General features: G+C 41.1%; 2 protein-coding genes across 2 annotated transcripts; both read left to right on the forward strand.

The window, feature by feature from the left end:
• The first annotated feature begins 2,189 nt into the window (after window positions 1–2,189).
• hoxc12a (homeobox C12a) lies at window positions 2,190–4,338 on the forward strand. The gene is made up of 2 exons (XM_049580741.1): window positions 2,190–2,830; window positions 3,999–4,338. The coding sequence occupies exons 1-2, from the start codon at window positions 2,242–2,244 to the stop codon at window positions 4,235–4,237; spliced, it is 828 nt and encodes a 275-aa protein (XP_049436698.1). The 5' UTR covers window positions 2,190–2,241; the 3' UTR covers window positions 4,238–4,338.
• Window positions 4,339–15,664: 11,326 nt separating this feature from the next.
• hoxc11a (homeobox C11a) lies at window positions 15,665–18,827 on the forward strand. The gene is made up of 2 exons (XM_049580740.1): window positions 15,665–16,462; window positions 17,822–18,827. The coding sequence occupies exons 1-2, from the start codon at window positions 15,739–15,741 to the stop codon at window positions 18,052–18,054; spliced, it is 957 nt and encodes a 318-aa protein (XP_049436697.1). The 5' UTR covers window positions 15,665–15,738; the 3' UTR covers window positions 18,055–18,827.
• Window positions 18,828–23,736: the final 4,909 nt, after the last annotated feature.

The following is a 23,736-nucleotide window of genomic DNA, read 5'->3' on the forward strand; positions in this document are numbered from 1 at the left end:
CTCCGAGGTAAAGTGGCGATTTAAGCCTACAACGTTACTCATGACCATCCGGGCTATTTTGATGTAAACATCACACTGCTCTGTTTTGCTTTTGGTTGCTGTTATAATAACAGGAGAAGTGATACCAACACACACCCCTAATTGCTCCTCATAAGACTGAGGCACAAGATATTATATTGGAGTGATGTTGTGCTGCATTGCAAGACTCACTAACTAGATGCAAGAATGTACAGGCAGTGAGTCCACAGGACAGACTGACACCGCAACGGATCCCTGAGTCTTTCTATTTAAGGCTAGAGCAGGGCCCGATGCCTTTGGGTTAGGTATGGTCACAAGTGACGGATGCAGCTATCAAATATCGGCTGACTTGCAAATCGTTTCCCAAACCAATGTTTAAATGAATGCTAATGTTCTCACATAACACTTCATTGGCAAAATTGTTGCACGCAACCAGCGCCACTCAGCACGCATGAGCAACTCCTTGCACATTTTCTGCAAATCCCTCACTTCATAATAACAATTATTAATTAATTTAATCAGCCTGTTTATTTTTATTATTTGGACTCATATCAGTTATTTTGTTTGCAGGGTGCCATGTCAAGAAAGATGATATGCTGCTTTTTAAATCAGTGAAATAGCTATCGGCGCATGCTGGAATATATTCACATTATTTTTATGACCCGGGCTGTTAGCCCTCAGTTTAAGCTGCCACAGCATAAAACGCTGTTTATTCTATTTTATTGGATTTAATTTATTCGTCTTTTATTCATTTAAAAGGAGCATTTGAGTTCAATATCAAGTTCAAGCCACCGTGACTGTGCGTCGTGAACTTGAGTGGATTGACGGCAACGTACGTGTGCGCTAGGTTATATTTAGGAGTGCGTGTCATTGATGAGTCAAACTTTTTGTCCTTGGCTGAGTCTCACTTGTGTTTTTTTTTTTTAAATTGCCATAATTGAGACATAAGCAGCCCCCCACTGCTGAGTTATGAAAACTTTTGAGATCCATAAATTGATTTTGTCTTCCTTATATTTAGTGGAGAGGAGGGGCGGCGCTGAATTATGGATTTATAAAGGGGAAGAGGGACTGGAAAAATAGTTGCTGGACTGGTATAACATAAGAACGCTGTAAAGTCTTTTTAGATTAATTTTTCAATTAATGCTGAGTGTGCAGACCCGGGGGATGAGCGTAAAAGACAAGGGTCATTCATAAGAATGTATTTGAGGATGATAGTTGTGCAAAGAGGCCTCATCAGAAATTCTTACGCCAGCTGTTGGCAGGATGCCTGGTGAAGTTTTCTGCAGAAAAAAATGCACTATTGTGGAGTGTCTGAGAAGTTTTTTGTTGGGTGAAAGAGGCTTATTTGTCAGAATAGATGCATGGCTACAGTGTACTATATCACATATTTGTTCAGTGTCTTCAGAGCTGCATCTACAAATCAACTAATTAGCGAGATATAAAGCAGAGAGACTCTCGGCTGATTGAATCAGTTAAGTGCCCTCTGATATCTTGTAAAATTCATATAAAAGAATTGTGAGAGGTATAACAATCCCACCAGAGTTTGGCTGTGAACGTTTATTGGAGGTATCTGTTAAAGTTGTTCATGTGAGGTGTACTAGGGAATATTATGTGAAATATACCCTCTTAAAGTAACCTTGTAGAATATCGTCCTCTTTTACAGAGCCAGTGGCTTCAACCTGCTGACCCCGTTACTGTAAATATGAGTAGAGTGCGGCAATGAGCATCAGTCTTTTCTTAAAACAAGCTTGTAAACTTGGGACATCACAGCTTTATGTGACATGGAATTCAACCATAATTTGCTAGAAAACAAGATGTCATATGCACCCTCTCCTTCAAGAAAAATAGTTTTCATAAGAAATAGCATTTTAAAAACTTTTGCCAGCTTATAAAGATATTAAACGAGGCCATGGACAGTTCCATGAGTGTAAAAGGAGACGCAGCCCGGGCTCCTTTTGGACTCAGCATGACTCAAGTGAAGAAAAACAAGATTCTACATTTTTAATAAAAGGTTTATAGTATTTTTAAAAAGCATATAAACCCCTGTAATACAGAAGTTAATGTTTTGTTTTGTCTGAGATGGACCGAGTGGGTGGTACCATGTGTAGCAGAAGTTAGCCTGGACACGTGGTTTGGGGATGACCAATCAGGAGCCCCTCCAGGTTTAACTATGTTAAATGTCAGATTGCAATAAACTAGAAGCTGTTGGTCGGGCCCGCGGAAATGGGCGAGCATAATCTTCTTAATCCAGGGTTTGTGGGACCTTTGGTAAACATCCACACTGGAGACACATTTTACTTTCCGAATTTTAGAGCCTCAGGGGGACAACTGGCGGGGCTACCGTCGCTCTCCTACCCGAGAAGGGACAATGTTTGCTCCCTCCCGTGGAATCCTTCGGAGCCGTGCAATGGATACTCTCAATCCTACTTTAGCAGCCCCGTGTCTATTAACCCTTCTTTCAATCGGTCGTGTGAAATTAGCAGACCAGAAGAGGGCAAATGTTATTATAACAACGGCAACGGGAACAGGGAGACCTGTTCAGGTGGCAGCAGCCTCAAACGAGAGGATAGGGCGAGAGACACATCATCATTAACATCTGACCACGGGATGCACAGTGGAATAGGCAGCACAGCCGCCTTCTCCAAATATGATTATGGGACCGAGCAGCTAACGCAAGATCCGCCATCCTGTCAGTCAATGGAGTCCGACTCCAGCTCCTCTCTGCTCAACGAGGGCAGCAAGCCTCCATCCAGCGACACACAGACCCTGGTGTCACCGGGAAGCCATTCAAGCAACATAGCCGCAAGCGGAGGTGGGTGCTGATTTCTTTTAAACCACAATTATTAGAAACGCACGGTTCACATATTATTTATAAGAGACCTGCACGTAGCGTACACTTGCGGTATTACACCGTCATTAGAGCTCGTTATGTTGATGCACAACTTGCAGCCCGGATCAGCCTGCAGGGCACTTGCGTGGTGTGCAGACGCCGCTAGGGGTTGCCCTAAAATGCCTCACGCGCCATGTGGTTGTGTACAGTTACAGATAACCTCACCTAACCATGATGCCCGCTAGCTTTTGAATAAATGATCAGTCAGTGCATTTCCACACCTTAGACAAACTGTGCACAATAATGCTTGGTGTATTGTTCCACTTTGTATACACAAATTAGCGCAGTGATTTAAAGAGGTGAGGCGCTTTGCTTGACTGCATTGAATAGAGAGAGTTTTCTTTTTAATGACTCGTAAACAGAATTAATATCTGTCGCTGTGTACTCAAGAGTCATTTAATATGCTCTGAAACTCGCAAATAAGTAGGGGTATTTGCAGGCACGGCTTAATTATCACGTTAATGCTACTTTAACTGCGACAATAAAACTTCCTGTGACACAAACCGCTGTATACTGGTGGTCTCTATAGAGGGGGCTGAAAAAATACATCACAAACACGCATGTTTAAAAATTGTACAAAATTGAGCAGTCTCTGTTGATCCTGACATCTGATTTGAGATCTGATATGTCCAGGCAGAGACCAAAACAAATCCAGTATTGGCTGTGTGAGTGTGTGTGTGTGTCTGTGTGTGTGTGTGTCTGTGTGTGGAGGAAGTGACAGCTTCCAGGGGCCAGTTCTCTAAATCTTTGCATCTGGGATGTTATGCAAAACACAGAATCTCCCCCAGATGACTGTAATACTCCCTGTATTTCCGAGGCCGCAGACATTGTTTTTAGAAACTGCTTTATCTTGATACTGCTTTACCTTTATAATATAATTACTTGAGATCTATGATTCTCTGATTGCCCTGCAGCTTTCTGCTCAAATGAATGTTAAATTCACTCAGCACACAGTCAGGCAATTACCCAAGCTTTCCCTGGACAACTGACGCCCCTGTGGGGTCCCCATAACCTTGGAGGTGACCGTGATTTTGCAACTGTGGTGACTAATCCGCTGTATGCCCCCTCCTCCTCCTCCCTCTCCCCCCAGGTGCTCCGTGGTACCCGATGCACACTCGGACCAGAAAGAAGCGTAAACCGTATTCCAAACTTCAGCTGGCTGAGCTAGAAGGTGAATTCATGCTGAATGAGTTCATCACCAGGCAGCGGCGGAGGGAGCTCTCCGACCGGCTGAACCTCAGCGACCAACAAGTGAAGATCTGGTTCCAGAACCGCAGGATGAAGAAGAAGAGACTCATGCTGAGGGAGCAAGCCTTGGCCTACTTTTAGAGATGCGGCAGAAGGTGAATCGATAGGCAGTAAAAAGCCAAGCCTTCTACGCTCCCTTAGGTCTTATTTCAATGCATGCACTCATCTATCCATCTTTTACATTGCAGGCAATTATTACAATATTTTTCGGATATTATTTGTTTTTCTCAAAGGTGCGGGCCTCACAAGCCCAAAAACAATCCACTATCTGGCATTCAAAGCTACAGTCTACATGTCAGACTGCCTTCATGTCTGGTATAATCGCACAATAAGCTGTGAGAATGTGTTTTTTCTGTGTAGAGAATATGTCGTCGAGCTCAGTTTGGGGTGACACATAATGACAACATCCTTTTTGTTCCATGTTTAGTCAGAGAAAATGAGGAGGGAGCGAGGCCACTTGGTAAAATCTCAAAAATAGGCCTAAAAATAGCAGTAAAGTCAGAAAGACAGAGAAGTGACTGGAGCCGCACCCGCGCAATAATTTCTCAGAGTTTACAAACTGATCAAGAAGAATCTCCCTCCCGATTGCTTAACACGTCCACCGCCATAATTTGCTGGGTAAGATGTATATCATCCTTATCTTCTTTGCATAGTTTTCGCCACGCTTTGTGGACACGTTCACGGTCACGGGCAGGAAGTCTGGAAGTCTGTGTGTCTGCATGAGCAGAGGGGGGAACTAAAACCGCAGTGTAATCCATATCGATATCTTTATGACTGCGCATTGAAAAAAAATGAATTGCCATGACTTCGTTCATGTGCTAACAAGTTTCTTAAGGTATTTTTCTTACTTTTATTACCTTTCAACTTGTCTTAACAACAACCACAGAATCCTGCATGGATTGCATTTCTTTTAGTTAAGTGAGATCACCGTCTGAATACGGTTTTGAGCTGCTATTAAATGTCCACGTCCAGATTGTACCCGTTAAAAAATAGTATAATCAACAATAAACTCACCAGGATCTGTAATGGAAATATCCACGTGTGCATTTTTAGGCCAACTTGGTTAAACAAGGGAACCGCCTAAAGTCGCAAGTGGCGGGGAAATACGTTTTAAGGCCTAAAAAGAACATTTCTGAAACTTGGTGCTCGTCATGAAAATAAATATGTAGAAATTTAGAAAAAAAAGGTTAATCATAGGCCTACGTGTGTGCTCCCTTAATTCGGGGCGAATGCAGTGCATCATCTGTCATGTATAACGAGTAAGCTATAGCAGTGAAATGTATTTGCAGCATGTTATTGATGTGAAATAGCTATAAGTCATGTTCTGCGGGCCACTTTTTCTGTAAGTGACTTTTTATACTTTTTTTTCTCTGAACAAATCAAAAGCAAACAACCTTAAACATTTTTGACACAAACGTCTACAAAGAATGTATTATTATTATTATTATTATTATTATTATTATTATTATTGTTATTAGGATGGGAGGACGGAGGGCCTATTAGGCCCACTAAATGTACTTGCTCTTTGCAACGTGCTCAATGTTGTCACTTCCCTTACCTTGTACTCGTGTATAACTTTGTAAAATGAAATTACATATGTTACTATTTGCATCCTGTCCGAGGATCCCTTATCGCTATGTAATAGTGCGTTATGTTATTGATCGTCTTGTACAATATCGCATTCCATATTTTCCATGCCTATTCGTGGTTGTGAGGGTTGGATCTGTAGGCCTATGATATCATACTGCCAAGAATGGATATAAGAAATGGTATGCAACAAGTTTTACCATACATGACATTTAAAGAAACCCTGTTTCAGTGTAATAGCTGTTTGTTATCGTCCTTTTATTTCGTCCCTCATTGCATTCCCTTCTTTGCGCTTGTAAGGATTGCTACGTTGTCTTGTAAAAGTAATAATGATATGAATGTATATGCGTAAGGTCTTCAATAAACAGAATATTGAAACGTTTATTGGTGTTACCTCAGTCTGTCTTTAGGGTTGCCTCTCTCAATGTTGTGCTTTAAAATCAGCCTTTTTTTCTGAGCTCTGACTGGTGAGATTATTTTATTAGACGTGACCTGTAACAACAGTTTTAAAAAATACATGTGGCCAACGCAGTGAAATGAGCATTAATGGGACATTTGGAAGTATTTGAGGGGGTGTTTTGTTGGCACATAATTGTACATGCTGTGAACTATAATCAATAGGAGCCCACACAGGTTGGCCTTGTTTTACTGTGGCCGCTCACATGCAAAGGTATGGCTATAGGTGGCTATGACAGCTTCCCATGCAAAATGGCGGCCAGATGCATGTGTCAAACCCCATCTTGCATTGAATATTATTTCACAGCAGCCTGGATTACTATCACAGCTATACAACAACTGCATTAGTGTAAGCAAAAAAACAATTTTCACATTTTTTCCCTGGGCTTTCCCTTCAAGTTCGACCCAATCAATGTCACCGGTATGCTACAAGCCTATAACGGCGCAGCTAAACACGCAATAGCTCTGTAAAGCAGTAATAGGGTTACACCCCAGTGCTCCATATACTCAAGCCTCTTGGTCTGGCTGTGCATCCCGTATCTTCTGGTTTGCATTAGGAGATTTAAATGCGTGATAATAACATATAAAAACGTGGTTTATGAATACATGCACACAGATCAGATAGACAGGCTTTCTACATCTTTTCAAACGACGGCGGTTTGATGATAAACCCATATCTAAAATCCACAAAGCTCTCCCTACTGGCAAGGAAGTGTAAAGCAATGCAGGGCTGTGCAGTGTTTTCCTTTCAGCCAGCAAAGGAAGCATAAATGCGTCTGTCCCCAGCAGCTTCCAGTCTCAGTCAGTTGAAAGCAGGCCCACTGGAAACTGTACTGTCTCAATGTTGAGATCAGATGTTGGCTTTTCAGTGAACTGTGAACGGCCGCTGCTGCAACCGGCCTTCCTGAGCTGGTCTGTGCATGATCACAACACAAATACACACAAGTAAGATGACGTGAGCTCTTTACTAGACACAGTCTTCTTATGCTGTATTAGGCCGTTTGTCTGTTTATCAATTAAGATATAAGATTCAGTGAGGTAAGAAACATAAATGACGTTGAGTGTTGCTTCTTGTATCTCATAGCCATACAGTAATGATGCTGACAGACGCTTCTGATATTTCTGCCTGATTACTTTGCTCCACTTTCCCAAAAATACCCTGCTTATGTATCCGTCAACATAACGCATGAAGGATCCTTGAGTAGTTTGAGTATTTTATATATAGTACATGTATAAGATGAATATAAGAGCTGTAATATCCTCCATGAAAGAAGAGGGCCGCCTGGACGCGCTGCTATTAGATCGGGCACAATGCGTCATTTTGCAGATATCAAAATAATATTTAATAATAATATTCTGGTTTCATATGTAAATATTATGCACATCATGTAATTTACTAAATTTGTTTGTGAATATACAGTATATGTCCAGTCAAAGTGAGACTAGATATAAATATGTGGCATCCACTGGTTTTATGTTTTGGAAAAATGCTCTCCATGCACATTTACGCATGTGATTAAAGGTGGTTTGAAGAGTCATTCCTATTGAATACCCACCTAGAATATGATAATATATATCAGGGGAGATACATGCGTCTGAATTTGAATCATTTCCTCCGTATAACAAGAGAAATGCAGGCGTAATGTTTTGATATGCACCCTTTTACGCACTGACGACAGCATTCATATGTCCGTGTATGTTTTCATCCAAAGAAATACACAGTGCATTAGTTTTCAAGTGGCGCCAGGCTGATGCAAAGCACAACCAGTAAGTGTACCCAAGTATTTGCCGCGATATGATAATAACAAAGCCTATGAAATAATACTGAGATCTTAAATTGCGTGTGTTGAATTTGATCATCCAGAGGACATCATTCATAACAGCTCCAATCTTTTTTAGCCTATCAAACGCGCTGTTGACCATGAAAGGAGATAAAAACTAGTCTTATGTTTGTGTGTTGCCTTGTTAAATGGCTTAGAGGAGAATAATAGATGCAAAATGCACCATGACGCTGCTGACTGTCCTGCAGCACCTCAACCATTATTTGTAAAAGAAAATCCTCAAGGTCATTTGTGTTCCAAATATTGTCTAAAAACTGTAACAGGCTACAAGAAACCGTGTACGTGCACGCGCTGATGAAATATAAACATCAACAAATGCAATAACTTAATTAGATTCCATTATTTATATTTGTAGTTTTATACGCTTTTGTGCTTGTAAAAATGCGCAAATGGAAAGGAGAGTGAGAGATATGGAATAGAGAGCGGGAGAGAACAGATATTAACCAGGATCCATGATTTTTAATATGGATATATTATAGTAGATTAACATTCAGTTAAACGAGGAAAGTGTAAACTTGAATTCACAGCGGCAGAATGTGTTAATACAAATGTATTTTGACAGCTAGAGAGCCAGTGTAAGCATCCCAACAGCTCACAACATTGAGCACAGCATGAATCGCGCTTGCTACCAAGATTAAATGATGCAAAAGGTGGTTTGAGCTTTTACAGGCTAGTTAGGCGATTCCTGTGTAAAACGGTGGGATTATTTGGACCGAGTAACATGGCAGTCTGCTCAACGGATATCTGAACATGTAGTTTTAACTTGAACTTCAAACCAGACTTATCTGCTGATGTTACGCGTGACTTTTATGTGTATCCTATTTCCTTTGGGTATTGCTGTCCTATATTTTGCTTTTGCTTGTGACAATCTTACGTTGGAAACGTTTTGAGACCTTTCACGTCCGACAAAACACTAAACACTGGACCTCGTCTTTACCTGCCATCCCTTCTATCCAAAAGCTAAAAATGATCACTGCATGACAGCCAATATCAGTTTACACTTGTTTGTCTTGTCTGTATTTCAGTTATTATGTATAGTGTAATTCACTGGGAATCAAAATAACCACAAAAGAAACCATGGCGGAAAACCTCACGATATTTGGATTGTAAAACAGGATGAAATCTCAGCTGGCTTTGCAGGTCTTTACAATAGGTCTTTCACTGCTCCTGAGCACTTTTGACTTTGAGACTGGCTAAATCTGTTTATGGCGGCCTGTCTCAGCGTCCCAAAGGTCAGTGAGCTTCACAGTGCCCTTCGCAGAGAACTTGTGTGGCATGTGGTCTACGTCCCCCGCCACCCCTCTGCCGTTTATGGTACGAAGCTGGCTGGAGAAATAGAAAGCAATGTTATTCCTACTAAAGTGTGTGTGTGTGGGGGGGTGTGGACGTGCGGGAGAGTGCGTGGCGTGTGTGTGTGAGTGAGAGAGTGTGTGTTTTGAAGGAGAGTGTTAATATGATAGAGAAAGAGAGGATAGGCAGAATGCTTAACATGAAAGATCCATATCGTTTCACTCCTTTCAGAAGTGTTATGTATTGATTTTGACATGATATGAAATGAGTTCTCTATGAGCTCCATTTTTCTGAAATGTACTGTCTTATCAATTTGTTTTTCAATAGCATCGCACGTCAAACAACCCCTTAATGCGGGGTGTGAAGGTTTCATTGCTGCCTCGGAATAGCCGGATTCCTCTTACACCAGTTGTCTCTGATGGAAAGAAGGGAGAAACACATATTAGTATTGACAGTGACTGAGGCCGCGGTTGCACATCAGTAGCGGTTTCATTTTGTTGGTCTTGTATAGCTTATTGACGCATCATTGCCATTTTTAATTTGGTATATTTGAAATCTTGTGACAGCATAGTAAGATTCTAAAGAATATATACGACATTTGTCAGCGCCTGAATAAATAGCTTGCTCAGTAATATTTACACAGCAATATCAAATCTCAGTTTTTAATCAGGTATTTTAAACGTTTTGAATGAATCGTTTGATTCCTCTCTTTTTTGCTGCCTATGGGGCATTCTTATTTAATGTGTTATACTTTGGTGGTGGGCTATCCTCTCCAGGCCGACGCTGAAGGTCAAGTATGCAGCACAGAGCTGCACAACCGGCAGTGCCTGCTCAAAGCCCTCACAATTTTTATACAAGATGGAAAATTCTGTGTCACCTGTTCAAGTTTGTCCAGTATCGGTTCCGTGCACATGCACTGTAGCCTGGACCTTTTTTGTTTTCTATAAGAATATCAATATTTTTATGTTCAGTATGTGTTTAAAGGCCTGGCTCTGAGGAAGAGTTTGGAAAATCTGCAGCTCAGACGGCAAAGCAAACAGTAGGACTAAGTGTTTGAGCAGGCATTTCAACGATATCTGAGTCGGTAGCGTAAAGCTCAGAGCTTCTATTTTGGGTCCACATACTGAAGCGCTCCTGTGCAAGGCCAGCGCAAACTTAAATAATGCATTTTGACCCGACGGTGCAAAAAGAGCCAACCTAGTGCGCGCTTCGCCCCCATTACAGCAAATGTTCTAAATGCAGGATGAATTCGCACTAATTGGAGACTTATTAACAAATAAATTATATGCCATTTTCAGGCACTTATTCCATTTGTCACCTGATTGCACCCCCCTGCACGCACAATGCAGAATATTTCTTACAACACAGACGAGCTTTAACCAAATAATGAAAAAAAAAACATCAAGTGAAACGTTTGTGTCTGACAAAAATTCAGAATATTATTTTACATAAGCAGGTTATGTAAAAATATTATAAAACTCAACATTTGTTATCATTTTGTTATTGTCACCACACCAAGTGCATAGTCTGTAAATCAGCAAATTCCAAAACAACCCATGGCGTCATGGTCCGCAGTCCGTGCGTAATTTTGTGCCGTCTTGTGCGTAATTTCCGAAAACGTATTAATTGGACAGTTAGTCAACCCTGAATTGTTTTCAAACACTGGCCATATTATCCCCGCTGATTTTATAAGGTGATTTAGATATTTTAGATGATTAACTGTGCAGCTAATGGAGGTCTGAAAATATCTTTTTTTTTAGACTTTAGACGCATGTGACAGGCCATAGCCCCAAGTGCTTTCTGCACATAAATGCGCTTTATTTTGACGTTTGTAGAGTGACATCAGCCGTGGAACCAAGAGCCCCTCCAGCAAAATATCAAACAAAAGCTCACTTTTCACTTATCTAGATTTGTTCAAAAATAGATAGGATTGTGTATTCACTCTCCCTCTGCTCCCTGGTTTGCCAGGCGTTTCCAGGACATCTGAATAACACATAGGAGCTGCAGGCAGCAGTCACTATTGGGCGATTTCTCGAGATGTGAAATCATTTAATACTTCTAATAAAAAAAGTTAACACATTGTTGTGAAAGCTTTATGTCCTAGTGGTTGAAAGAGAAATACACTCTGGAGATTGCTCTAAATGTAACAGCAACACACATCCTTATCTCGTAAGCTATTGTTGCCACCACAAACGCTTCACGCTAGGTGCATTCACTGAGACCTCAGTAAAAAAAAAAAAAACAAGGCTCTTTAGTGTTGCTTGAAACTGTTCGCAGCTCATACAGCCAAGTTTAACTGCCCGACTTACATCCAATTAAACTTATCTAGGCCATGAGGGGACAGTAATATGATTACACAGGCTTCCCACATTTAGCCTTGACTTCAGCTAACTGTGCAGCAGTGTCTTGGTGAACTGCGCCCATTGTGTGTGTGTGTGTGTGTGTGTGTGTGTGTGTGTCTATCTGCGTGTGTGTGTGGTGAGTGTGTTGTATCCTTTGGCACAGGATTTATCGACGCAGAGCCAAAACACTGCAATATTTAGGAGCGCCATTTTTGAACTGAGACTTGTTCTTAACAAGAGGTTGACACCTAGGTTAACCATTGTAATTATGGTGCTAGGTAGCAATACATAGCTTAAATTCCACAGACACAGTCGTAAAGTTAGTGCTCCAACAGTGATATTTAAGCAAAGACTGGCAAATGTTTAGAGCAGCTCCTCTCTCACACTCAGCAGAACATTTCGACTATGACTCAGAATAGTTGGAACATATATTTAAAATAGTGTTTATGATTGTATTTGTCCTTATAAGACTGAACAAACACAGGACTCAGATACAACCCCTTTTTGCGCGCACCTCTGCATACACTTAGCCTGCTCATTTGGTGCAACCAAATCAAACTTTCCTGGGTCCTACTGCTAGCAGAATATCAGCTGCTGTGAGTGCATCCAGGAAAATTAGCACATGGTAAACCTTGTATTTTGACTGATGGTGTGAGCGCACGAAGGCGAGAATAGCCGATGTATAACCCCCGGAAAGGCGGATATTGCCAAGTGATGGACATTGACCGGTCATATTTTGTCACATTATGACAAATACCGCAGCCAGGAGGACTATTCCCCATTCGTTTAAACGCCTTAATTCCTCCTGTGTACTGTGCAGTCTTTTAAACTACTCTTTGGCATTTTTCAGTCGTCTTGATAAGCAGCCCTAACTTTTGATTTTATTAGTGCATCACTTATTCATACCCTCACATTACTTATTTATACCGCGCTAATACGCATCATTGGAATGATTATGATGAGGAAATGGTTTGACAATATTGTTTTGGACTGTCTGCCTTGGTTCTGTTATTGCCTGCTGAAAGAAAAGTTTTTATTTATTGTTATGGGACATTTTTAATTCAACAGATAATATTATGATCAGAGTAATATTGACATACGGATACATTTAAGAGCCGTCGTTGTGGACCAATTAGTATGGCGGCTTCTCAGTTTTTTAGGAATTCAACTTCATAGTTAAGCCCCGCGTTTTATCTTTTTAACTACACAGTGCACTATTTATTTATACTATTAAAATAGGAAATGACATTTTGATGTGCGAATTATTATTATTATTATTGTTCTGCAACTGCACAACACTGATGCTGCAGCATGTGTCGAGCATGTGTTCATGCAGGCCACAGGCCAGAATGTTTGTACAAATATTTCCCTTGCTGCGGTTGTTCATCTCACAAAAATTAGACTGATAGCTGTTCGTCACAGGACACATATTCAGTTCATCAGTCTTGTTTTTTTTGTGCCATTCGTCACAGTCACAGCCTCTCTTATTTCGATTAATTCGACTGAGATGTTAAGCCTTATACAGAAAATGCCAATACTAATAATTTGAGGCTTTTGTTGCGTTATTATCGGTCTAAATTGCACATTTTCTGAAATGAATACCCAAAACCAAGTTGCATAAAATGCGTTATGGTGTGAAAATTCAGCGCACTGTGTTGTTTTTTTTTTAAGTTGCGGAATATCTAGTTGCTGAAATCCAAATTCCTCTCATTCTCAAGGTTTATGGTTTTCTATAGAACAAAGGGATTTAGCGTTACTACAGCCATTCGGAGTTTTATGGTGGACGTAGAGAGGATTTTAGTGGTCAAATTCAAGTGCTGTGTCTGGACAGCTGTCTGCTTTCTTTGTACTTGGATGCAGGATGCATCATGTGAGACAACCTTTTGTCTGTAGGGGTAGTAAACAAGCTAATGCCAATGCCACCTTTTCCACAAATACGCTTGCAGTGGACTCTCATTTTCCAATGCTGAGGTCTTATGATGTTGCTTGTTGTTCTCCTTGCTGTTGGAAATCACCAAAGACACAAACTTTGTTTTCCATTATTTTTAAACAACACAGGTGTCCTATAAGTGATTGTAATGGAGCGATAGCGTTATTGGACTATTGGATAATAATTCAAAAGTCTATTGCAACATTTAGGAAGTAGCCTATAATCATAAACAATGGGCCATCATATTAATTTCACCTTGTGATAGTATCAGTTAGTCTATAAAGAGTCGAGGATGGCCCTCAACAGTATAATTAAAAGTTTACAATGACGCAGGAAAGAACACGCAGGCGCATCTTTTCTCCAAATCATCCATTTATTACATTTTATTTGGGGGGGAAAAAAAAAAAACTCCAGAGGACATGTCTATCTTTTTAACAGTCACACACAGATAAATTTCGACATTCTGGTGGAAAATAAAATGATCACAGCAGCTTGGAACATCATCTGGGGCTTGTTTAATTTTAGAGAGAAACATCGGATACATTCATGCTGCTTGGTCAATAGGCACAGTCTTAGTGGCCTATAAGTAGACGTTTACAAGAAGACTAATTGTTGCTGTGCTTTGAAGCTTATAGACAAAGGTTGCAAACCAAAACATTTAATTTTGATCGACTAGTGAGTCCAAAGGGACGTTATACTCCTACATAGCACTCTGAATATTTTCAGAGTAAGAGGCTCACACATTGCGGTGATTTTCTGGGCGGTGTTGTCAATAACCAAGTGCCTACTGAATAAAGCTGAATTCAGCAATTTGAGAGGAGTAATTGCGCTTTTGCAGAGTTTGTGTTTATACCACCAGGGCACATTTTCCCACTGCAGGAGAGATGCAAGGTCCCAGGGCTTTACTGGTAGTGCTCCTGCAGGAACTCAGGAACTTGGCTCTGGAATTGCGCAGTTGTCCTCCATGGACTCTGTCATGATCCAAAGTCAAAGGGAATAATGAGAGTGGGCCGATTACTCTTGCTTGCACAGTATCCATGCATGCTGTGTATCCTACATTGCCTAACCGTTGGTTCAACTTCATTTTACAACATAATTATAGCCGTCCACCGCTGGTGTAGTGTAGCAAGGTTTTTCAGTTGGTGAAAGAAAGGGGAAAAAAAGAAAGAAATAAAATGGGTGACGAATTGATAAGTGGCATAATTTGAAATAGATAAGCCCGGCTCATCCTCACATCTCTTTAATAACCATGTGTGCAGCAGACTCGTGTGTGCATTGTTAAAGAATAAAACGAGATCAAAAAGTAATATAAGCCTTATAAAAAAAGATCTCCTGCATATTCACAGACCACAGTGTAAAAAAATGTCCTGTGGAGTCTGAGAGATTTGTAGGAGAAAACGAGTCACCCATTGTTATTTGATAAAGCCTTTTTTTAAGTAGGGAAACGGTGATCAGGCTCGTGGGATTGCTTTTTAACAGGTTTATACCTCATTTGGGCGACATTTACAGCGACTGCTGACACATTCTACTTTCTGAATGCAGATTTTTTTTCCCTGTGTGTAACAGTGTCAGTGAGAATAATTCCTCATTCTGTGACTAAAATATTAAAACTGACTGCACTTCACTAGTTTCTGGTGTGGATACTGATTCTTATTTAATAATAACATTACAGATTCATAATTTAATAATAGTAATAATAGTAATAATTCTTACCTGTAAAATTCCATAATACTATGAAATGCATGTCACTGAGTTCACTCTGCAGTTTGTGCCATGCCTGTTTAAGGAGCTGTAGCTGTTTAGCTAACCTACCAGCAGCCCATAAACATAAACACACAGAGCACATATCTTTCTAATTGTCATAAGCCAGCAAACAGGAATCTGTTACTGGTTTTCTTAGTGCGCCTGTGGTGTTCGAAAATTATTCGTTTGAACCTCCTCGATCTTACCTAAAGCCAACCACTCCTACACATCCAACTCTTCCAAATTGATATATGACAATATCTACTTTCGATCACGTGTCTGCGGGGCGACTTAGACGGATTGCGCGTCATCTCGCCTTCCCAAATTTTCCCCTTCTGCTGCAGCTCGTATCCAAAACATCTATCTATAGTACGGAGTACGAGAGAGAGAAAGATGTTTAACTCGGTGAATCTGGGCAACTTCTGCTCCCAGACGCGCAAAGACCGGACATCCGAGTTTGGGGACAGGACGGGCTGCGCGTCCAACATCTACCTCCCCAGCTGCACCTACTACGTCCCCGAGTTTTCTGCCGTCTCCTCGTTTCTTCCACAGGCCCCGTCCCGGCAAATCAGCTACCCTTATTCCACAAATCTGTCTCAAGTACAGCCGGTACGGGAAGTTTCATACGGCTTGGACCCTGCTAGTAAATGGCACCACAGAAGCAATTATGCATCGTGCTACTCGGGAGAGGATCTGGTGCATAGGGACTGTCTTCCACCATCCACCATGACAGAAATGCTTATGAAGAACGAGAGTGTGTACAGCCACCACCATCACCATCACACCCATCCGGGCTCCAATCACCCCTCCACAGGTTTTTACTCCGGCGTGGGGAAAAACAACGTCCTCCCGCAAGGTTTCGACCGCTTTTTTGAGACCGCATACTGCAGCAGCACGGACAATCAGTCAGACAATTGTTTACAAAAGGGCGAGGGGGGAAAGCTGGAAAGCGACTCCCAGCAGCAGCAACAGCAGCAGCAGTCCACAGCCTCTGTACCCGGAGCCCCGGAGCAGGAAAAAGACCCAGAAGATGAGGAGGAACATACAAATTCAGGCTCATGCACTTCTTCCTCCGCAACAACCAAGGACGGCACCGCCAGCAAGAGCAGCCACTCGAGTAGGTATACCGACGCTGTAAAATGGGGGAAGGTTAAGGGGACTAGCCCGGTGTTTTGTCGGTCAGATTTTATGTGGAGTTTTATAAGCATTCAAAGGATTTTATTATAACCCTACAAAGCTCTTTCTTGCAACGAGAAGAATTTTTACGATGGGAAAGCGCTTTGAAAAAAAGGGGATGTTATACAAAGACGCCTGTACGGTGAGAGTCTGTGAAATTTTTAAGAGAGAGCTATTGTGACAAATGTTAACTTTGATCATGAACTTGCGTTGGGCATTTTAAGGGATTTTCTCGTTGGGCTGTCGTGAGTAAAAACCAATTGGGCAGAACATTGCTTTTGGCGTCTTGTGAATTTTCTTTTAGCACTGGGTTTGCCCGCAAAAGACATGCTGTACAGAGTATTACACACTTTACGGTTAAAATCCGCTCCTCTCTATCTAGCTGACTGTCCAGCTACCTATCTAGCTATCTAATGGCAGATTAGACCCGTTTCCTGCATTTACAAGCAGGCAGTAAATGCATCAGAGCTGGAGAATCGAGTGTTTTGGCTCCTCCATATATGAGGAGAATGCATACGTCTGCAATTTATGCTATTTCCTGAGTAGCCGCTGGGAAAAAAAAAACATTAGTCCACTTCCATTTCCCTTTGCATTCCACCTCTGCTGCTGATTTGCATACAAGCTGGCACTACTATTAACTTGAATAACCAGCTCTGATTGAAATAAAGCTTGTTATAAAGTGTCTAAATGGCTCTTAGTGCAGCCACACACTTGTGTTTAGCCTCCTGTATTGCATTAGCCCAGCAAGGCTGCAGATGCAAGCTAACTGAGGCTGCCTCTCTTACACACAGAAAACAATAAAAAAAATCTATTTCCCCAGTCACCTGTTTGATAAGAAGTTATAGGGCCACAGAGGTCTGCATAGGCCACTGCAAACATGGGCCATGCATTTCAAGTCACTGCCAAAAGATTGTGTAAATTGTTAGTTTAGCTCCAGAGGAATGTGACGCACATAATGCGGCGAAATACTTTTGTTGTTGTATATTTGTAACAGATAAACACGTACTTAGAGGCTGTAAGTTGATATTATTTCCTCCAAGCGATTCGGATATTTAACACTCTTTATGGCCGGTTTATCTGATAGCCTCAGCCACTTTGCTTGATGAATGTTGACTGAAATGTTATCATTACTAATGCTACTGAAACTTCTCAGCATTTGTTGAGTCTACGCTCACCCCAGCACTGAAGCATCCATTTCTCCCTCTTTGTATATATTATAATTGCTGTTAATTAATGTGACGTTTTGCTCTTTTTATTTTATTTTATTTAAAATGTATTTATTTATATTTTTATTCTCCAGGTACTCCTCGCACAAGGAAGAAGAGGTGTCCATATTCCAAGTTTCAGATTCGGGAGCTGGAGAGGGAATTCTTCTTTAACGTTTACATCAACAAAGAGAAAAGGCTTCAGCTCTCCCGAATGTTAAACCTCACCGATCGCCAGGTTAAAATTTGGTTTCAGAATAGAAGAATGAAAGAGAAGAAGCTGAGCAGAGATCGCCTCCAGTACTTCTCTGGAAACCCCCTATTGTGAGCAGGAGCAGAAAAAAGGTGTCACAGTCTTTGGTTCGGTGACATTAAGGCCTACTCTTATCTCATTGAATTGTAATCGTGGGCATAACCATTTTCTAAAAGGAGCCCATATCACCAACAGTGCAATGTTAAAGTGGACAGTGGGAGTAATAGGCCTGCATGGGATAAAGTCGCCATTTTCTTATTGCCCCACGGGCGGCGGTGAATTTCTAGCTGGTCCCCAGAAAGGCCTACATGGTTAGAATAATCATTTATACCTATGCTGTTCTTGAATATGTCTCTATTTATCACGATTCTCCATTGTGTTTATTCTATTGTTCATATAGACATGTTTGTTGTTAAAATATCAAATGTAACAAACAGTTTGAATCCTTATTGCGCAGACAACTTTTAGCTCTTCCCCGTCCCTCTGGTCTTTGTATATAGCATATCATTATCTAATTATTTCTCGACCAGAGTATGAACAACTTATAGCAAATCTCCTGGCTACATTTTTTCCGCCATTGAGAACTGTGACGTCCAATCTGTGAAAGTATATCTCCCCCCCTGTACAGAGTAGCCTATGCAAATGTGCATTCGTGACTGTAAATAGGCGTATATGTTGAATTTCCTTTCCCCTATCCCTGCTGCTATTTTTCAGTACACTGCCCATACAACTTTAACAGCTTTAACGCCAACACTCGTTAAATTATTTGCTTATAAACATTGGTGCTTTGGATTCCAGAGAGGAGGAGCAGATTGTTGGCCTGTGTATCATTAATATAATACATATGAAATAAACAAAAACGTATAGGCAAAAAACAAAACGACTTTGTGCTTTTTGTGCTATCATTATCACAACTACCATGAATGATGTGTTTTTGTTCCCCAGCGCGCAATGTGTGCTGCGTTTTGCTCGCTCTTGACTCGCAGCCTTTTTGGAACTAGCTCATAAAAGTGTGTATTACCTAAATCTGTTGGCCTGCACACACAACATTAGCACACTTTTAACTTGTGTTAATGACTAGTTCATGATGACGCAGGCATTTGCTGTGGTAGGCTTGGTGGAGGCTGTGAAACTGAAGAATAGTGTCGGCGGGCCTACACTTGTCAGATTTTCGGCTATTTTAAGGTGACACCACTCTGGAAGATCATGTTTTAAATTGTTGCAAAGCGTGTTAAACGAAGATAGAGCTCAGATCTTAGAAATGTAGAGAAAGAGAGTGGAATGATAACCTTTTTAGTGCCCACTAAATGGAATCGCCACTCTTGTAGTCTAGACACTGCCATAAAGACAGAGGCACTAAATGGCTATTTTTTTCTCTTAATTGCACCGTCTGTTCGGGGGGAATGGCGTTCACTTCCGCAGTAAATAGTAAACAAGCAAGCCTGGATGTCCGAAGTGGGGGGAAAAGACTTGCCAAGAGGTTTCGACATGAACTCGGTCTGTGTAGTCTGTAACGTCAAACCAAACCCCAACCCCCTCTGCACACAACCGTCATGACCGCCATTCTTCTAATCTGAATATTGGAAAACCGCAGCAAATCCAGCCCTTGCCAGTGCAGAGATTTTCCCCTTGTGTAAGTTTAATTTAAATGATTTTATTTTTTAAGATTTGGCCCCAGTGGGATTCTAATGTTGTGCAGCTCAGACTCAGCCAAGCATTTGAAATAATAGTCTATTTGTCCGAGCTTAGCCCTAAACCTCAGCCTATTTCAACACATCAGTTAGGAATAAATGACTGTTGACTAATTGGACCTCGTGTTAGGAGTTATAACAAGAGATAGTTAGGGGAAAGGAAATCATAATTGGCATGTTCTTTTATTTCCAAATTTGTGTGTGAGTGCGTGCGTGTGTGTGTGTTGCTTTGTATTGCGCGCATGTGTATTTCGTATGTGTGTTCCCCAACATATGCGCATGATGATTGCACGTGTGCATTAACTACAATTTATAATTAAATGTAGTCTTTGAACTTCAATAATGTCAAGGCCTTCACCTTTAACCCGCTGCAATAAAGTGGAATCAAGGAGCCCCTTTAGCCCGGAAATGTGTGCAGCGGCGGAGTGAGCCAATGGGAGTGAGTGGGAACAGAAAATGGAATGTGTACAGAGACCAACTTTGACCCCTCGCATTAAACTACAGCAGGTAACTTTGCCAGCTTTAGCACGCCCAGTAAATACACTTTATTGTCCTTGTAAAATGTATACGTTTTCACGCATGAGACGTTTTAAAACATGTTGGTATAAACTATATTTGCATTCTCTCAAGAAAAAAAAAACACAACATGTTGGTGTGTGGCTGTCGCAGTGTGCTTGTCGTAATGGGTGGTTCTGTTGAGTGCAAACATGATGGTTTGTGCGTGCGTGGGTGTGTGAGTCTGTGAGTCAGTCCATCCTTTGATTCCGGACTTTAGATGTGCTCTTGCTCAAGCTGCTGTGCGTGGATCAAAGAGGTTTTAAAATGCTGACTACTGCATGCTTCTCTATTTACTTCTGAGTGTTTACTTCAGGTCAGGCTCGTTTTTGTGAAAGTTGGAATAATGGTGAAGGTTTTGGTGAGTGGTTAAATTATTTTAATGCAAAGACAGAAAAGAAGAAATGGAGGAAAATGCGTCCTGGTTGTATAACCTGCACGTGATACACACTTCTTTGCGCATGCATTAATGAATGACCAGGCAGGTTTTTACTACATGATTTGAGAGCAGGCTCTATCTGCATATGTCAGTGCAATATCAGGAAGGACAGGGGGCCGTTCTGACAAAAGAAAGGCGATGCACACTAGCGGAGATCAAGGCTATAGGAGCCCCTCTCTCGCCACACCCACCAACCTTGGCCCTGGGACGGTGACGTGGGTAATTTGTAGGGTTCTCCAACATACAACGTCACTAACGGAGAGAGGCTGCAGAGGCTCCCTGCAAGTGTTGTCTGTCAGCCACACGGGGGCCAGGAGTCTCCCGGCCTCTGCACTGTTTTGTTTCCTCAACGGGATCTTGAAAACGTTTCCTGAGATGGATGCCTCGGTGACATCAGAGTAGTATTATTAGTCCTGGATACATCCTCTGCGTGATGTGCTGTGTGACAGGAGTGCAGTCCACTCATGCTGGAATGCAGCTCCTGCCATGCCTCAGTCTGCCTTGTGCACTTGGGTGTTGTGTGGTGAAGGAAAATGGCGGTGTGTTTTATGTAGATGAGGGCGAGCCAGGAGGGAGCAAATATGGCCCGGTGCTATTAAAATGTAAAAAGGAAATATTGATTAATTCAGCTCCATAAAATCTATGAAATCTGTGGAATCTCAGTGTTTTGATCCGATGCTGTAAGCTATCAATAACACTTTTCTTTTATTTTTTGAATATAACTAGGCTATAAAGAAATAATATTTGCTTTTAGAGTCCAGGGAGGAGTGTGTGTTTATATTGAAAGTTGTACGATTATTCCTATAGACCTATAAACCTAACTAAAATAGTGTGGCAACATAAGGAACTACTGCATGCGTATTAGTAAATAACATAAAAACGAAATACATTTTTTTCCTTGGCAATAAAATTAAATTGGGAAAGAAATATAAAACAGTTTGACGAAATACTAAAAAGTATATTACATTTTTTAAAAAAACCCACACAAGGTTGTAATTAAATAGGGATTTTTCGGTACTTTTTTCTAATATTTCCTAATATTTTCTTGCGAATTTAAGGAAACTATTTATCAGTTGTAATTTGTAAATTGTTATTGTGTATTTAATTGGGAGGTAAATGTGGGGGTACTCCTTTTTCCCTCTCTGCACATACTAATCAAGGGGTTATAGGCTATTGAATGGTTTTATACTACAGTGTACTACTCACATCTCAGCACCTATCCTGTTCTATAGGGCCATAAAACAGTTCGACGCTGTAAAACGAGCTCTTGCTATTGCTGCAACCAAATAACTCTCAAAACGCTTGAATTTACATTAGCGCATTTGCACTGTGATATTTATTTATTGTTGCCACCAAGCTTAGTGTGACTATAATTTATTGAAAGTTTTAACTTAGATATGGCGGCTGGTGTGTGTTTGGTGTGGTCGTCGGTGGTAATAATGCAATACTGCTGCACTTTGATGGCGGTTACCACTGTGCTTTTTAATTAAGAACTTGCATGATTCTGGCACCATAAATTTGCAGTTGCGCATGGAGTGGACAGCAGCATGAAAGAGGACACAAAGCAGAACCTCCTCACGTCCAAACTGGAAAGATATTTCAAAGTGGCTGCCAGGAGCAAATTAGTTGTGTCGCCCCAGTGGCTCCTGATTAGTGCAATAAGGAAACCCGCTACCATGTCTTCTGTCCCGCAGCATTCAACACTCATACCTGTTTGCAATATAATAACAGGCTGCAGGGGTTGCAATCAATTGGACGACAATTTAGTGGCGAAAGCGCTGGCTGTGGTTCAGACAAGTGTAAAGACCAGGTAAAATAAAGTCGTCGTCAATTCCGTGTGTGTGTGTGAATGTGTGTGTAGGCCAGGGTAGGTTACACGTTGGCGAGTAGTGTGTGTGTGAGGAAATTCTTTAAGGTTTATTGCACTCAAAAAAATACAGCATGTACACATGTTAGAAAAAAATACCCTCAGATTTTGCATGGAAAACTATCCTCTCTGCAAACCTGACTAAACGACACAGTACGGTGTCAACATCTGCAGACAGAAAATCACCAAATGTGTAGGAATGTCTTTTGGGAAAACAAGGTTGCATTCGTGTTTCCATGAGAGAAGTAGACCTGGATAAACAACAAATAGCAACACAGTGCGTAATTTGTGATGAAAGCAGAAAGGCATGCATGCTTAGTGGAAGCTTTCCTCCATTTGTGAATAAACGCTTTGTTGTTTATACTCATTATGTACAAATGCAGGGCTAATACGCTCATTCAGTTCTAATATATATTCTTTAATTGCCCTCTCTTGGGCCTGCAGCAGCAAGGTGTGTATCTTTTCAGTACCTGTTTGCTACTCTCACTTCTCTGTGACAATATTGTGTGTACGACACCATTGTGCATGACTATAGCTCAGATCTGCTAATATTCTGTGCAACAATAATCTCCATTTTATGATAATGTCAAATCACAAACTCGTGTTTTTAAATCTGTGGCATCATAATGCAAATTTTTTACACATTGTTCAGTATGTGAAATCACACTACTGACTGCCACATGTGCAGTACTTATTCTTTGATTCCGTCAGGTGTGTTCAATCCCAACAAGTACACTCCTATCATGTCATCTCGATGTCCTCATAGTACTTATTTCCCTGCACTGCCAGGTCTATGAGATCATAATAACATGTCTAAGATGTGACATTACTGTCTGCGACTCTTTCGAAATTTAATCATTATTAAGATCTCAGTGTTCCTTGAGAAGTTGTACACATATAATTTGTTTTTATGTGCATGACTCCTTTTTTTGTGGTGCTGGGCTGAGTTGTAAGGTAGCCCGCAGGCTAGGTGTGAATGTGTCATAAAGCAGTTTTTTTGTGTGTGTCAGCGGTGTGAGTTTGTGAGGCGGGTTATACATTAGGTGTGGTTATTAATGTGTCCATACATGAGGCAGAACGTGTGTGTGGATTAAAGAAAGATGGAGTGTGAAAGAATATCCTTAATAACCCCCTTTATTCCAGGATTTCCCCTTGTTCTTCACTCTTCAAAATGTACATTTTCCAGGAACTACATAAAAGTTTTA

Source organism: Epinephelus fuscoguttatus, linkage group LG7 (genome assembly GCF_011397635.1).
Source record: "Epinephelus fuscoguttatus linkage group LG7, E.fuscoguttatus.final_Chr_v1".
In the NCBI taxonomy this organism is placed as follows: Eukaryota; Metazoa; Chordata; class Actinopteri; order Perciformes; family Serranidae; genus Epinephelus; species Epinephelus fuscoguttatus.